Source organism: Clarias gariepinus, chromosome 18 (assembly GCF_024256425.1).
Source record: "Clarias gariepinus isolate MV-2021 ecotype Netherlands chromosome 18, CGAR_prim_01v2, whole genome shotgun sequence".
Taxonomy (NCBI): Eukaryota; Metazoa; Chordata; class Actinopteri; order Siluriformes; family Clariidae; genus Clarias; species Clarias gariepinus.
In genome coordinates this window covers 18,772,150-18,790,623 of record NC_071117.1, presented here as the reverse complement: position 1 = coordinate 18,790,623, position 18,474 = coordinate 18,772,150, and the positions used below count along the sequence as shown (strand labels likewise).

The window sequence follows — 18,474 nt, the reverse complement described above, 5'->3', positions numbered from 1 at the left end:
TGCTAGGTATATAAAATGAATTTAATCACCAAGTTAAATGCATTGGTTATTTTTCTGAGGCATGGTTCCCCCTGTGCTTGGTAGGTTTCCTCCCACAGTCTAAAGACGTGTAGATTAGACTAACACAAGTTTCCTAATTGCCCATGGTGTGTAAGCAAGTGTGCTTGTGCTTGAGGCCTGCGATGAAAAATGCCACCCATTCCAGGGTGTACCCCATACTGTGCCCCGAGTCCCCCGGATAGGCTTGAGGTCTCCCATGAGGCTGTGAAGGATAAGCAGTATAAAGAGTGATTTTATTTTGCTGGTTTAAACACTCCTATCATGCCATTAATGAAGAAAACTATTTACATGGACATTCTCTGAAGGTTTTTTTTTTTATTTAACTGCCTTTATGTGCATTACATATGTGTTTAGGAAATGGTGCCACTCTTTCCAAGATTGTACAAGTTTAATTTAAATAAAAATAAATTTCAGGTCTTTTTTTTCTCAAACTTTACCCTACCGGAATCCAAGGAATGTACCAGACTGTAAACTTGTTTCAGTAAAGTGTTCCCATGACACATCTATTTTCAAATGCTAGTGCTCCAATGCCCTTCCTGTACCCTTCCTCTGCCCTTGAGCAAGCCATTTAACAAGCTGTCACCTCCCTGTCAATTTGGCTTCCTCTCGGGGGGTCATCTTTACATGCCTTATGGAAGGGTTAAATTGGGTCCTTTATAAATCCAGTTCGCACCTTTCAAATTGGTACTTGGTACAAGCGAACCATTAACAAAAATGCTCAAATAGTATATGTTATAATATACATAGTGGAAAAAAAAAAAAAACACCTTTTTCCTTTACAACTGCCTGTAACCATCATTTTCTTCAAACAGCTTTTGGAGCCTCTAAAGCTATAATGTTTTAAATGCTTCTTCCCTGCAATCCCAGAAAGCCAATATTTGCCTGTTCATCTGATCGTGACCCAGATTTTCAGATTGAAATAATCAAGACATTAAGGTTTTGTCTTTTTTTTTCACCTCACTTATTGTCTATACCACTTAATCCTGTATACATCTCTATCCCAGGTGACCACGGGGAGAATATGCAAACTCCATGCACACAGGCCCCGAGGCGGGAATCGAACCCGGAACCTGGAGGTGCAGGGCGACACTACTGCTCATCACTAAGCCACATAGTTTTGTGCCGCCATTGCAGGATATTTTTAGAGCCCAAGCACTACAGGGTGTGCAGGACCTTATTTTTTTATAAGGATTATTATTATTTTATTTACTTTCCACCGTTTTGGACTTTTTGAGGGTCTTAACATGCTCAAAAATTGGCAGACTGGTTTGAATCTGCTGTCATTAGGATAATGCCTGATTTAATGTCTAATTTATTAGGATGCCTGAGAGTCGTGTGACACAGGGCCTTTAGGGGCCCCACAAGAGATTTTGCTTCATACTGTAGCTCAAAAACATGTGACACTGCATGTCAAACAGGTTGTGCGGTGCGACAGGGTGGCGATGGCACAAGGTGCTTGGGCCCGCTCATCGCTGCTTGCAACTATATTCATTTCTTAAAACTCTAAGGGTACCAAACATTCCCGAAAACAGTAATTTTATTAGGAAATTATCTCCTTAATTATATTCTGAATTATCTCCTTAACAACCATTACATATTATTATTATTATTATTATTATATAAGAATATAAAAACTACTACGCTAGTCAAACCATTCAACATTTAATTAGAAATGTTTAGAATTATACATATGAATATGACTGATATGAAGACATGTAGACATGTTTTTTTCCATTGCTTAGGAGGTCAAGCCTAATATCATTACACTGCATCCTGATGATTTACAGCAAAGATCTATAGAATGTCATTTCCAGAAGATTTAATGTTTTCATCAAGATACGCATAATATACTTATAGCATTACAAACATAAACCAAACTGCCAACATGCTCTTCTCAGTGCCACGCTGCACACCACATGATGCATGTTACAGCCCAAGCGTCGTAGTTACATTTTTTCCCCTTTAGTCCTCCACTTTTCCGCTCTGTTCTTGCTTTTCCTGGTGAATATCTGGACTAGCCTAAGCAGCTGGCTTATATTACTACCATATTGTGTTTCAAATTTTCAACAAAAACTATTTCATGACAGCGGGTTCCTATTTTCATGATGCATCCAGGCACGCTCGGAAACACGTTCAGGAACGCTAACCCATCCTGTGCTTCGAAATTATAAAACGAACGTTACATATCGTCATTCACATAATCTGAAGATTGCTGAAGATTAGTTAGTAAATTAGTCAATTTTAGTTTGGACGGATTTGATTAAAGGATTCACGAGGCCATTATTAAAGTGGAGCGACTCGCTAAATGGAGAACAGGAGATGTGCCGTTCAACCATCGAAGCCAGAAGAAAATGTTCCAATTTTTGTACTTTCCCATTTCTTACTTAAAACAGGTGTGCATACCAGGTAAATTGCTTTTAAAAAGTCTCACGGCCGGTTTGGAATAGTCAAGCTGAAGCACCATTCTTGAAAAAAAAAAAAAAAATTATAGTTACAAATCCATAGTATAGCTACCATCCAGTGGGCCTGTAGATAAGTAATGTAACATTTAGCTTAATGATCAGTCGACCATTGTCCAGGAAAAATAATACTGGCTGCAACTGGGAATGCTCTGAAGGCTGGGTGATATGATATTGGGCTGATGTAATGGCTAGTTCCACAAAAACCCATCTGCAATTCATTTTTCCTAAGCTGGTAAAAGAGCTAAGAGTTTCCAGCATAAAAGGAAGATCCTATGTTGGGCTCTTAGGGACATGAGTCAAACTAAGGTGCCACACCCATTTCAGAGAAGTCAGAAAGGTCAAACGTATGTCCCCAAAGTCATGCCATCCATGGTGCTCTGGTGTCCACCTGTAGCACATAGGAAGATATTTTGCTGGATTGGTTCCACATACAGATCCAAGTAATATGGAAACATTAAGTAGCAGGAAAGAAAAAAAGTTTAGTAATTGGTAAGGGAGTCATGGGCCAATGTATCCTGCCCTGTGTTTACGATATTGATTAATGGGTTTGTTTTGTCTACTTGGATTAAAGTGTGGTCCCACCATCCTTATGTAACAACACCATGAGGAACAAAGTGGATCCAATGCCCAAGAACATTTCTATTGATGCAACACCACACATAAAGCTTGCATTTGATCTAATTTTCAGATTTCTGTTTGTTTGTTTTGTATTTGTAAATATTTAAACATTTACCTTAAAGTAACATCTAAACCGTTTGGAAGAGGTCTATATAGAAGTCTGATATATACACAAACACACGGTATCAGTCAAAACTTTGGACATAGCTTCTAACTCGGCGGTATACATTGTGTAAGTTTTGGTCTTGTTTTCCTGGGAAGGTCTTCGTGAGGGCCAGTTTCATCATGTTACTTGCATGTTTTGCAAACACACTTGACAATAATGTTCTTGCAAGAACTGTTCCAGAAATGGCTGACCTTTCTGTCATAAAATAACATCTGATGATTGTTGTTGTTACTTAATTACCCAATGACATATGGGTTATTTCATAGTTTTGAAATCTCCAGTATTGTTCTAGAATGTAAAAAAACATTGAAACCAAAAAACATTGAATTAGAAGGTAGGTCAAGACTTTTGACTGGTATTAAATATATATTAACACTATTAAGCAATTAAAAATAAAAACATTTGTTATTGCATTTATCCACAATAAAAATTAAATGGTTAAATGTTCCAAATCACACTGATAAGGACCAGTTTTTATCCAACCAATTAATCTTTCACTCTTTCTCTATACCACTTATCCTGTACAGGGTCACAGGAAGCCTGGAGCCATTCCCAGGGGACTTGGGGAACAAGGCGCGGTACACACACACACACACACACTACATTTGGAATTTGGAAACGCCTATTAGCCTAATCTGCATGTCTTTAAACTGTGGGAGGAAACTGCTACCCACTACGCCACCATGACGCCTTCAAACAATTAATTCATTCATAAAGACAAATCAATAAAATCAGAATAATCATTAATTGCAGCCTAGCAGTCATAGAATCTACAATCATTTGCTAAGTTTAACCATCACTTCCAAATTCCTTCTTTCAGGGACTTTCAATAACCACCAAAATAGTAGTAACCATGGTCTGTGCTCGGTCTTAGAGCTAAATACAGATCTAAGTAATATGGTAAGATAACATGTCAAGAAAGGAACAGCATATAGTAACCGTTAATTCAAACAATGACCAATGTACACAGATCAGTCATAACATTATGACCGCTACCAGATAAACTATACAACATTTATCACTAAATATAAGCCAATTGAAGACAGGATCGTAGATGCCCGCAGGCACCAAAGGCCAGCTTGTCCAGTCCGATCCTACAGAAAAGCCAATGCAGCACATATTGCCAAGAAAAGTGAATGCTTACCACGGTAAAAAGGCATCAGAGCACTCACTGCCCCAGAGACAACTGCTCATGGGCACCTGGCAGGCAAAAAGCCCAATGCTGAAACTCCCCAGACCCCAACTTGATTAAGCACCTATAGGATGCGCCAGACAAACAAGCTCCATGGAGGAACCAGACCCACAACCCACAGCAAACAACGGATCTGCTGTCAACAAATGCCAGACACCACAGCGTACCCTAGAGGCGGAGTCAAACCCTGAGGGGGTTCAAACCCAAAACTACACTAGTGACAAAAGGGAAACCCAAACATAAGTGATTTTAATGTTAATGGTTTTAATGTCATGGCTGCTTGGCGTATAACCTTGGCAGATGAGTTGTCCTCAGTGGAGCTACTCATTGACAGACCTGTGGCTCAGTGTGTTAAGGCTCTGAGTTAAGTTACAGATTGGAAGATCAACGGTTTGAGCCCCAGCTCCGCCAGGTTGCCGCTGTTGGGCCCTTGAGCAAGGCCCTTAACCCTGTCTGCTCCAGGGGTGCCGTAAAATGGCTGACCCTGCGCCCCTGCCTACCAACAAGAAGCTGGGATATGCGAAGAATAAAGAATTTCACTGTGCAGTAATGTATGTGTCACAACAAAAGGCTGAACTTGAACACATGTATACTAGGGGTGTATGATTCCACTTATTATATACAGAATGTATAGCTGAAATAAACATATTATTAGTAAAAAAAAAAGTATACTGGTAAATTACAGTAACAATGTATGATATCATAATAGAAATATAGATACGAGTTTGATAGCATAGTAATACAGTACATGTATACTGAAACAGTCATTTATTATAGCAAGGAGGTTAAAGATTGACACCCACAACAGATGGTTCTCAATTTATATGATGTGCGTAAGAATGTATGTTAAAATTAAGGGAAAAGATAAAATAAAGTCACTAGAGCAAATACAATGTGTTGTAAGATTTTTCTTAGCAGATTCTGTAAAAAGCTTGCTCCGTCTCCACCATAATGGTTGTTCTGAAGAAAATTATACTGAGGTCTCAGGTCATGTGATCTCAGTGCCATGGAAGGGAGGATGGGCCTAATTAGCATATCAAAAGTACAGGCTGCACAAAACATATTTTTTCTTTCTTTCTTTTTTTATACATAGATGTGCAAAGCCAAAACAACAACAGTATAACTTGTCATTTTTATAATTAATCTTCTTATTTACTGTGTAATTGTAGAGTCTGATTCAATCTTTAACATGTTATTTATGTGTCATTTGTTTGGTTCATTACATAGTAGCTTAATGCTGAACTTGGTCTCTTATCCCCGACCCTGGTTTCTGATACCAGTAAGATAAACAGCGAGTGTCAGACACCTTCTGTGTTGTGTCTGTGTTGAATATGAGATTACGAAATGAATCGAGATACACATGTTTTGAGGAAAGAGACCAAACGAGGACAAAATCCTAACCTTGTGCATAATAATAAATCCTGACAAAAATCATGGATCATCTTTTGTTTGTTAAATTTGTTAATATATACGGTATTATACAAACATCAAACGGATGACCTTGGGTTGTCCTTGTATGTAAGTTTTGAATAAAAGCACATGGCAAGCACTGACTAGAGATGCTTCTTTAGTATAAACCCGCATGTAATGGTTTACTGTAATGTAAACTGTCCCACTATCTTCTCTGTGTCTCTTTCTAGGATAAAGGAAACACAATAAATCCAGTGGGGAAAGTTTTATTATACACCTGAGATTACCTGTAATGTGTTATGTGATGACTTAATCTGTACAATATTGTTTTGTGGATCTTTCACGACTCCCAGGCTGGAATAAACGGGCAGTAATTTGTCGTGGTGACGGTTGGCTATTTCTGCCTCTGCATTACAAATATTATCTCTGTTTAAAAAGATGACCTAGTGTTTATGTAATTCAAAATTTTATTTAACTAGATATTTTAAATTAGGGCGCATAGATGAGATGCTGCCAAGTTTCCTTTGCTAATGATTTTGTAATGATACGCTATACAAAAAAAGGTTGTTGTTGTTGTGGTGGAATTTTATATTTTGTATTTTTAATATGTACTGTATCTTTTTTTGTATTTTTTATATATAAAAAAGATTTTGTGTATCATCAAAACACGAGGAATTTATATTCCCAGGTGGAATACACATGATAAAGCTGCAAAACACTTGAACTCTTAAAGACCCCACTCTAGCAATGCGGAAAGTAATAGTAAGCAAATAAGTAAAATCTTTCCCAACCCAGCGTTGCTTAAAGATCAAGCCTTCATTCAGAACTGAAGTATGCTTTGTTTCCATAAAATGATATCTGGTACTCATAAACCAGTGTATGTCCATGTTGAGAAAAAAAAATTCAATCTTATCACCACTGGCATGTTTGACGAAGGAGGGCATGGGGTCAGTGATATGGCCTTGTACTTATGAAATGCGGATTAGCCTACGTGTCATCCTCTAAATCCTCTATCTGTGTAATCCAATAACAACGGTCTGCGACATTGAATAACGATTGATCTCTGAGCACTAAGGGCACATCTGTGCACTTGAACCCATTGTGCCTGATCAATGAATCAGATTTTCTATCTACTATGTAAATGCCCCCTTAAGTGAACACAAAATGTACACCACTAGCCCTTGAATATATTTTCATGGAGTAGGTCTGCTTCGAAATTCTCTTTAGAACAAAATTAACATTCAGGTTCTGAAATAATTGGTAACATTGCACCATTAATACGCTGTTGTTTAGGCTTAAGTGTCCTATTAGTTGGTATTCAGTTCTCAAGGGCTTGAGCAATCTAGGCGATATTAACTCTTTGATGTTCTGCTCAACGTTTTTGGTAGAGACTCAAATTTGAGCCACTGTACAGTATCTGACTTGAAAATTATGCCGGATTTGAAAATGTCATTGTGGTTTTTTTTTTAAATTTTTATATATATATATATATATATATATATATATATATATATATATATATATATATATATATATATAGGACTCCAATTCCCATCACATACACTCCAACTTCACTGATAATACACACCTGGACTTGATGACACAAAAGCTATTTCAGGATTCTCAGTTGGCAATTGTGAAGTATTACCTAGGGGTTGTTCATCTTCCAGTCTATAACAAGCCATATAATATACAATTTGATGGTTTCCTGGTTTCATCCTGTTCTAGTGTTCTGTTTTTTTGCCCTGCTTAATCTTGTTTGATCATCGCCTGACCACTGCCTTGTCCTTCTTTAGGATGCTGATCGCATGTTTCCTCTATCTGGAGTAAAGTGTGGTCGACCTGCATCCTTACTTAACAATACCACAAGAAATAAAGCTGATTTATGGGTATTTATAAATGTATATAAATGTATCCGCCATGGACGGTCCCATGCTCAGCTTTAAAAGCAGGAGGGTTGGGTGTCGAGCTAGCAACCCAACCCCGTAAAACCCAAGCGCTACAGAAACGGGAAGCAGAAACCACGAAGAGATCCACCACCCGCCCCCTAAACGACATCCTGACTGAGCAACGTATGCAATCTGTGGACCATACACTCCATCAACTCCATCCACAGCACCCAAAATCAGCAACTCTGTGGAAAACAAGACAAACCACGTTCAACATGGCGTCGGACTTTCATGGACAATCTTTGTGCACTCGGTATTTCGTGGGACGAGGCCGAAGATGTCGCGGTAAACCGATCACGCTGGAGAAACCGCGCCGCCCAATGCGCCGAACGGTGCAGTAGAAACTAAGTCTAAGTAAGACCATGAAGCAACATTTCAACTATTTGGAAGAAGCCTATGCTGTATTATTCACCCAAAGAAATAAAAATAATTCAAGCATTTTTCTTTGTGAGGATGTTAAATTGTTAAAGTTCCTCGCTGGCAATTCCAAAAATCACACCGATAAGTACCAAAAAAAAAGCAATTATGTTTTTTTTGTATTATTCAATGAATGAATTAATTGTAAAACTAATAATAAAAACCTTTTATCTTCATCATTATTTGCAGCCTAGGGACGACAATCATTTTTCATGTTTGACCTTTACTTCCCAATATACACTATAAGTAATCCCAGGTCATCCCTTCTTTCAGGGTCATGGCATATAATTAGAAAAAGATTATTCATTCAAGTACAGAAATCACACGATTAATCACAACTAAGACTTTGCTCAAATCATATTGTCCACAAATGATCAGCAAGTAATAGCCTGAATGTTCAGCACGATCCTCCAATGGCACAGAATGCAAATCTTTTTTTTTTCACCCCTTTCAAAAAAAGTGCTTATAAAATATATTAGTCTGGTCATTTATCAACAGTTTGTTTGCTTATTCTGAATGTCACTCAGGCAGCCAGCCAGTGATGTGTGCAGTCGCAGCTGTAAAAGCGCAGCATGAAAGAAACAGTCGTGCACTTCGCTTTGATCAGATGTGCGGCAGAGATCCGTAGCACGAAGGCAGAAAGTGAAAAGTGGATTTATTGCAACTTCTCCACGTTTAGTTTGATCAGTGCTTCATTTTTGTTAATAAATTTTGAATTACTGACATTATTATTGCCTTGATGTTATTTTAATCGTTGTGAGACTTCTTTCCCCTGAGACTCTTGGACAGTTTTGAGAGAAGGCTTTGTAACATGGGTTACAGCATTGGCCAGGTGACGCACAAATCACTGACACTGATTTGCCGCATGGATGCCTGGAAATTATATAACCCCAGTGACATATCCTGTTTTCAGTCATCTTTAATTACACACTAAGGAATGAGCAGAGCAACAGGCGGTAACTGTATACCTTCATCAATGTTAGCTAGATCCATATCTATTTAACCCATGTTGCTGTTGTTCGTCTTCTTTCACCCGCTGTCAGGGGTTACCACAGCAGATCATCTGATCTGTACATTTGATTTGGCAAAGGTTTTACACCGAATGTTCTTTCCTGACGCATTTAATCCAGGCTTGAGACATCGCTAACATCTGTCTGCCATTTGGAATGCACGTAAGGCGTTTTATAATTGGCCAGCTCATTATTTGGGCCACGTTTCCAACCAATTGCAAAATGCAGATTATGCAAAGTATTATGCAAAGTCATCACTGGGCTTGCATAATATGCATGTCGCAATTGGTTGGAAACATGGCCCATATTAGAGAGATAGCTAATAGCACTTTATTGAGAACTTAATAGCAAATTTCTTGTGATGTAAAGATACCATTGGACCTTAAATCCTATGCAAATTCTACGGAAAATGTACAGATCACAAAGCTAGGTAATATTGATGATATAGGTTAAATAGGCATGACTTTTTCAAAAAGCATTTATTTATTTATTTATTTTGCCAGACATTTAGGGAAATACACAGCTAAAATTTTTATATGTGTCTGAAACATATCAGTCCAAATTCAAACTATTTCGATGCCAACAAGTCTAACAAGTCCATTTAATGTAAAATTAGGCCAAACAGTTTACAAGGCTTAGATTGAAATGCAAACAGTTATATATAATATGAAATGCAAGAACAGTGATAAAGTATGTGCATGATATGCAAGTCGCAACTGGAAAACGTGGCACATATAGAGAGCTGGCCAATTACAAACGTCTCATGTGCACAATTCAGGAACAAGCAAATATACAGCATACTTTTACCACTTTTTCTCCATGTGTTTTTGTTGCTGGAGTTCATTCATACATCTTGAGAGACCGCTCTACCTTAGACAGTGTTATGGAAGATCTGGAACTTGTCCTGTGAATACTGGGTTTAAGGTGGGAAAACACCCTGGATGGGACCGCAGTCCATGGCAGGGTACCTTGCATCACCAAAACACACACATTTAACTGACTTGGTCCAGTCCCGCCAGGAGGTACAGTAAGAGTAAACCTGAAGAACCTAGTGGAAGTCCATGCAGAAATGGGAGGAATATAGTATGGAGCGGAAGACTACATAGAGCTCAGGGTCAAGCTGAGGACTGTGGAGTTGAGACAAAGCAGAATGACTCGCTGTGCCACGAAACCACTCCAAGAATCTATTAGGGATGAGAATCACCAGGGATCAACCCAGACGATATTTTCACAACAACTGGCTTCCAATTCGATTTGTGATGTGATTCTGTAACTATCAATTTATTTATTTAATTATTATTTTTTTATACAATTTTCTAAATAGAAAATCCTCAATCCTTTGATCATCTTTTTGTTACAATTCTAAACAACCTTGGCAAATGATTTACTCCTACCACACAGGCTGCTGTGCTGCCTGTCAGTGTGTAAATAGTTTAGCGTGTATCACCTGTAGGATTTTAGAACTGCATTTAAAATATATTTAAAATACAAACACAACAACAACAAAAAAATGCGATACAATGATGAATCATCCCCCTTATAACAAATATATCAATTAAAGATGTTATAGATGGGGGAGGGGCATCTGTAATATCTATATTGATAAATTTGCATTGCTGGCTTATTGGTAGGCTTTTTATCTACCATGCAAAAGGCCATGACTGGTTTCTCACCCAGCCAATGCCCCACTGGGGTTACAGGGCACCTTTAGTGCCGCTTCCAAGCCCAGATAATAATGAGTGGGCTATGTGAAGAAAAGCATCAAACGTGCGCTAAATTAAATGTACATGGCCTCTTAAAAGTGTGACACGAGAACCACAAAACAAAAAAATTGGACATCCTCTATAATATATATATATATATATATAAAAGCCCATAGGCAAAAAGTTGGCATTACACCCCAGCAGAAAAGACCCACTGTGGAAATCAGATCGCTTCACCCGTACACATGTTTAAATGAGACAGAAAAGGTCTGACCACAGTATGTGAGTGGACAGCAGCCAAATATTTAGTCATTAAAGCCTGTTTCTTTCAGGAGATCATTATATGAAGCAACTCGACTCATTCCAACTCCATATGTCAGGCCTGGCAGGACGGCCACATTCCAATGAATAATACTTCCTGAGCAGACAATAAGGTGCAGTTTAAGTACTGCGATTTGGTTTAATTCACATCACACCTGCCCCTTTTGCATATGAGATTCAGTGGGAATGTCAGATTAGTGCGTTAAATCATGGACCGTGTTCGGAAACATGTACACATTTATAAGGCATTCATCTAATAATCCACACACACTAACGCACACCAGGCATAATCCACACTGATTCGCTGAGGATTATCCGTGACTGGATAACTGGAAGATTGGTTTTATGTAATGTCACAGGGTACCTGGGAGCAATTAGGTGTCTAATGAGTCACAGGTCAGGATTGAGCAAGGAATAAATGCATAAAGTGAATAGAAAAAAATTAAAATAAATAAAATAACAATAAAATTAAAATATATATATTTTAATTTTATTATTATTTTATTTATTTTAATTTATTTATATATATATATATAGTTTGTTTATAAAGTAATAATGGAATGTTTTTGGAAAATTAATAACTCTTTTTTTAAAGGTTATATGATTTCCCAGAAGTTGTAGAAGCTTCAGAAAGGAGTTGTTTAAATGTGATCCTGACCCAGTTCTAATGTCTAAAGGGAATTTACCTCACTCCTCCAGACGACGTACTCGTGAGCAGCGCTGTGCTGCGCTTTCCTCTGCAGCCACCTTCTCGGGGAAAAGATGGTGCCTGAGGAGCCCGAATTGGCGAACAGGGGCAAATCCCAAGCCGTGTTCCTTTTCCCGCTTTTGAAGTCATAGTCGAAGTGGAAGCTCGAGGACGGGGACGTGTCGAAAGGCGTAGCAGGACTGGAGAGCGACGGAGACAGCAGATGATGCGCCGTGGTGAGTTTGGAGTGCGGCTGAAGATCGGATTGGGACGCGACCGCCTCCTCCTCGGCTCCTCGCTCGAGCTCAGCGCGCGTCAAGTCCGACTCGGCGTCGCAGTTCCGGATGATCGCCGGGTCTAAGCTCCGGGTTTGGCGCAGTCTCCGCTTGGTGATGCTCCTCGAAGCCGGGGACGAGCAGGAGAACACGCTGTGGAGGAGCCCCTGCGCCGACGCCATGGTCGCGTCTTTCTCTCTCTCTCTCTTTCTCTCTCTCTTTTTTTTTTATTTACTCACAGGTCTCCCAAAAAAATCTCACGCGTTCCCCATGGTGAGAAAAGCTACATCGCTGTTTTATATTAATAACATACTACCCTAATATTCCAAGCATGCGTGTTAATTGTATTAAGGAGGGGGAAAAACACGCGCTGTCCGCCTTTCTGCTCGGGATCTGGTCGAGTTTGGGAGGGAGAAAGTGCTTTGGAAACTCCTGTTGTCTTCTCCCCTCCCTCCACAATCCCACTCTCATTCAAGTAACCACAGAACAAACTTTTGTTGTTTGTTTGTTTGTTTTTCTAATGAGGAGCCTGACAAGACTTCTAGATGTTTGTTTTGCCCCCAACATTATCATGATCTTAATAAATCATTTTGAACTTCCTATGATTTTTTTTATTTAATAATACAAAGCAGCCAAAATATGGTATTGGTGCTAAAAAGTCTCACCTAGGTAAGAAAAGGTGAAAAATTTAATTTTCAGATAGGCTCATAGAGTATAACACCATTGTTTACCATTGCTTGTTATCTCCCGATTCATGCTTTGCTTTTTTTCTTTTTGTAAATATGCATACACATTTATATTTGTATCAGATAAAAAGAAACCCGTTTGATAAGTACAGTTTCATGCCCTTTTATGTAATGTCCGTAACTTTTTTTATCTTAATTGTTATTCAGATGAATCTTGGCCAATTTATATTTAAAAGTGTATTATTATAAAATGCAAAATTGTTAAGATATTGCAACATCATTTCTACATGGTTACAGACACTACACATTTTTTTGCTTTTTAAGCTTTTACCAAAAAAACAATTCAAGCAGCAATTTTTACAGATCATATGCTTTTAGAAGCTTACATAAATTTTAGTACCAATACTTAAATTAATATGAATAATTAGCGTTTTAACTTATTCTTCTTTGAAGCAAGACACTATAACACTGAAAAATGACAATTTTTAGGGCACATATAAAATAATTTCTCCAAAACTGCTGAAGTTAGCAACTTCAAATTTTTTAGGAAACAAGATTGGTCAATGCCATGTTACATAAACTTCAGAAGTAGCTTTTATGGCACACACATTTTCTGTATTATATGTATAAAATCTGCATGCAACACTGTGTTTTGGCTGTATGACTGTAATCATATAATTTAATCATATAAATTACAAGATATATAAGATAAAGTGGTATATACGATGAGCAAGTAAGTGAGTAATGCATTTTATTTCTGAGTGCCTTTCAAACACACAAGGACACCTTGCAAAATAATGTAAAATCATCAAAGCACCATAAAATCAAATAGCAACTACAGTGCCCTATATACAAACATTTGAGTTACAAACTTTTAAAGATGCAAATATGCATTCACTCCCTGCAAGTGGTTTTGGAGGATTGTACAGTACTGTGCAGCAGTTCAGTACAAGCCCAGGATGTACGAAAGCAGGCGTAAGAACAGCGGCGATGGAGCTAGCACTGCTAAGAAGCACCAAGCAATAACAATGAAGACCTAAAAGAATAGTTGCTCTGGCTCATTCTTTTAACATGAATTGTTCAACCATCGGCACGATTATAAAGAACAAGGACAATAACAAAGAACGAGTTTGTTGGACTTACGAACAAATTGGACTTACGAACGAGCTCCCTAAAATGAAACTTGTTCATATGTAGGGAAATTGGGTAGGGGTGGCTAAGTGATTATGGCATTGGACTATGGCTTAGAAGGTCCCAGGCTCAAATCAGCCCTCAACTGTTTAAAGGTGGAAAGAGAGTCAATATTTTAAATGTCATAAGAAAGTTCCAGAGGTGGGGAGCAGAATCGCTGAAGGCAGTAGATTCCATGATAGTCAGAGAGGTAGTAGGAGTAATTAGTTAAATAGCAGAAGAGGATCTAAGAGGACAAGAAGGTGAAGTACATATAAATGAGTTCAGTTCATGACAATGCTAGGTTATGAAAAGCCTTAAAGGTGTTAACCAGAATCCTACAATCTGTCCGTGTTTCGCAGTAGGTTTGCTAAAGAAGAGAAGACATGTTTTCTAAGGACTGAGTTCTAATAAATGATAGAGCAACTGAATTCGGGACCAATTGAAGTCTTGAAAGCAAGACCAAAGAGGATAAATTTACAGTAGTTAGCACAGGATATAATCAGGGCGTGGACAAGAATAGCAGTGAATAAACCACGCTTGAAGCTACACTCCAAAAACTAGTGCAAAGGTTTCCAGGAGATTGAAAGCTGTGACTAAATCTGGAATTAGATGTTTAACAAGCACATTTGCACACATACCTTTGACCAAATGTGTATAAAAAGCATGTAAATCTCCCACCCTAAAGGTGGATTTCCACTACGTTTACATCCTTGACATTGCATTCGGGACATGGTTTTGTTCCACGGCTTAATATTCAACTTGAAGCACATGAGGGGCAAAACAACTTGTTGCTTTGTGCCTCTACAATAGTCTACATAGTTTAGTGGTTTCTTTGTCTGTTTTGATTGTGTTTATTATTATTATTATTTTCTACTTTGTCGTGCTGTAGACTATAGGCAAAGCCAGACAATCAGGATGAAAGATTTGAGGCTGGGTTTTTGTTGTTAAAAGTACATTCATCCATGATGAATATCTTCGACATCTGGCCTTGTACGAATATTCATGAATAAAGTCCTACATGACTGGCAAGTTGAACTGGTTTCAGTAGAATACCAGAAGTGGCTTCTGTCAAAAAAACTACATGCAAATCTTGAGAGAAGCAGGACTTAGACCTTTCTGAAACCTGCTGCACTGCACCTGGTGGAATACCAAGTATTGACCAGAGTGGCAGCAATCAACTGTCGTGACCGTGGCCGGAATCGTGGGCCACCCCTAGTGAAAATTTGGTTTAAATGCTTCTTGTCTCTTTGGAGAAGGAAATAATGAATCTTCATATAAGCATGTTTTTAGAAGGTGTGAGGAAAAAGTCTGAGGAGACCTGACCACAAAACCTTGTCCCTTATTTTAACTGTGTTTTTTTCTTGTAATTCTTGAAATTGTAAACTCGTATAGATCTCCAAATCATTTTCAACCACTGAACATTGTAGACTTTTGAGAGTCATGGTTAGATTGTTAGTGGTTTCTATTACCAGTCCTATTACCAGTCCTTGCAAATAAGCATCTGAGTGGTATGATGCATCTTAAACTTTCTGATCATGGATCTATTAGTGCTCAAAAGGACATTCCAACTACTAAATATTTTCTTATATATTTTTAAGTCTTTTTTTCAATACTTACCATTTTTACGTCAATACTTTGTTCATCTCAAAGAGACAAAATGCTCATTTGTCTTAATTTTCGCAGTGATTTCCCAACCAACCAAAGGGTGATTTTTTTTTTTTTTATTATATCCAGATAAACAACCTTTCTTAAGGACGCACAAGTTCTTCCCTGATTATGCCTAATTATGGTTAAACAAGTATTACTGGATATTCAAGGGCGGTGAATACTTGTGCTGGCCATTGTAAGTAAAACTGGAAACATTTTGTTTTGGCTATGCATAAACGGACAGATGTGTCACAATTTGTGTCTCACACCATGTGATGGTTAGTGTGTATACAGCAGCAACTGAGGAGCGGGGAGGGGGGGGGGCTGACTGAACCACAGGCCACTGGGGGAGGGAGTGTTCTGATAAAGCCGCTTATGAAGAGACTGCTTGATAGTGATAAGAGTTTAGTCAGATTCTAGCAGTCTAAAAACAGAGAGAGGAAAGCGGCAAGGAGAGATAAAGGGGAGCATGAGGCAGGACGTGAATACAGACAACTGGTCGATGGTTGACTGGCTTTTCTTTGTACACCCAGATTGAGGTAATAAAGATATAGACAAGGGTCAGGAAAATCATGGCCTTTCTCGTCAACTCCCACCTAGCAATCCCATCCCCATATTCAGTACTGTTGTTGTACTCTATTAGCTTTAGTATTTGATTAAGTGAGCCCTTTAAAGGCCTGATAGAACGAGCAAATATTATATTAGTCTTGAGATGCAAATCCATTTAGCAAAAGTAGGAGAATCCAATAAGCTGTAATAGCCCCTGGGTTTCAGCTCTTCTCATCACAGCCACAAGTCTGGCTGTGCACTAGTGATAAAACATTAAGTAAACAGTTAAATTTTAATGATTTAATGATTTTCTCATAAAAAAAATAATGCCAATGAGGATAATATTTGCAATGAAATAGTTACTGTATACAACAATCAATAACTGGTATAAAGTCATTTATGCTTTAAATACTGCTGGATCTGGCGGGGCATAGAGTTAAAAAGATGTCTGTCGTACTCTGGGGTCACTCGCTCAATCCTGCATGCTTGCTTGATTGCACTCTGAACATTATGTACAGAAGATCGTTTCTTAACTTCTATTGCCTTCTTCACTATTATCCAACAGTTTTCTGTTGAGTTTAGATTTGGAGATGACACAGGCCATAGTTCCAAAAATTTTATTTTATTGCACATAGTTTTTCAGTTAATTGGCACAACTCTTTAGCCAAATAGGATTATACTAATTACTAAAATATTCTGTTTGTGCACAGGGACGAACTATATTACATGGCATACAGTATGTTGTCTTAACACCTTTTGCCACCACTGTGTATATAGTAGGTGGCACGGTGGTGTAGTGGTTTTGCCTTGCACTTCCAGGGTCCGGGTTTGATTCCCAGCCAGACTTGATTCCCGTCTCTGTTTGCATGGAGTTTGCATGTTCTCCCTATGCTTCGTAGGTTTCCTCCCACAGTCCGAAGACATGTAGGTTAGGTAAATTGGCATTCCCAAATTGTCCGTAGTATGTGTGATTGCCCTGCGATGGATTGGCACCCTGTCCAGTGTGTACCCTGCCTCGTCTTGGGATAGGCTTCATTTCCCCGTGACCCTAAAAACAGGATTAAGCTGTATAGCTGATGAGTGAGTGAGTGTAGTGGAATATATACTTTTACATTCTCAAAGTATTTGGCTTTACTGCAACATCAAATTTAAGTATACCAGGATCTGATTTTTTATTTTCCTCCTCCTTTTGAGGGGATTGTCTATAAAAATCAAATGCAACTAAATTATTCAAAGGCTATCAGAATGATTTAGGGAACAAAAATATTACCCTCAGTGTAAATTGTGCTTTTGCAGCAATTACAGCATTGAGTTGTCTCAGATGTCTCTGTGAGTTTTGAACGTTACATTTTTTTTCTTCCAAATTAGATAGTAGATGTTGGCAGACAGCAATATTCAGATCTTGGAAAAGACTTCTGACAGGATTTGAGTCTGGGCTTTGACTTAACCTTTGCAAAAACAAACCCTCTTTTTCAAGACATTCCTTTGTAATTTAGGCTCTGTACTTTGGCTGCAATATATGTTTTGATCCGGAATATCTGTTGCACCTGGTTAAAGCTGGATTACATTCTAAGTACTTTTGATTTGTGCATTGGCAAAGATTAATTCAATCTAATCTAGTAATCTTTTCATATTATATACTGCTTATCCTATATACAAGGTTACAGAAGGCCTGGAGCCTATCCTAGGAAGCTTTGGGTACGAGGTGGGGTACACCCTGGATAGGGTGCTAATCCATCGCAGGGCGCACATGCACACAACACACACACTCATTCACACACTATAGGAAATTTGGGAATACCAGTTTGCCTAATCTGCATGTCTTTGGACTGTGGAAGGAAACCAGAATACCAGGAGCAAGCCTACCAAGCACATGGAGAGCATACAAAGTCCACACACACTCACAAAAGGCAGGAATCGAACCCTAAACCTTGGAGGTGCAAGGCTGCAGTTCTAACCACTATGCCACAGTGTTGCCTCCAATCTAATCAATTTAATCTAATCTAATCGGTCTGATCTACTCAATCTAATCTTTTTACTTACATAGTTATCAGGAGTGCCATATTGCTTACCATAAAATACTGTTTTAAACCTGTGTTTGTCAGTTGATGTTCTCACCTATTCCTGTGACTTTATTCATATAAAACC

General features: G+C 38.4%; 1 protein-coding gene and 1 long non-coding RNA gene across 2 annotated transcripts in view; one reads left to right on the top strand and one right to left on the bottom strand.

Annotated features, from left to right (window-relative positions):
• The window catches only part of LOC128506423 (rho GTPase-activating protein 6), a 132,193-nt gene extending 119,528 nt beyond the window's left edge, over nt 1-12,665 (bottom strand). The window contains exon 1 of the mRNA XM_053476847.1: nt 11,995-12,665. Coding sequence (XP_053332822.1) covers nt 11,995-12,453 — 459 coding nt within the window. The 5' untranslated portion in view covers nt 12,454-12,665. The remainder of the gene's footprint in view (nt 1-11,994) is intronic.
• Nucleotides 12,478-12,871, top strand: LOC128506424 (uncharacterized). The gene is made up of 2 exons (XR_008355711.1): nt 12,478-12,544; nt 12,624-12,871. It is a non-coding gene; the product is annotated as an uncharacterized LOC128506424 (long non-coding RNA).
• Nucleotides 12,872-18,474: the final 5,603 nt, after the last annotated feature.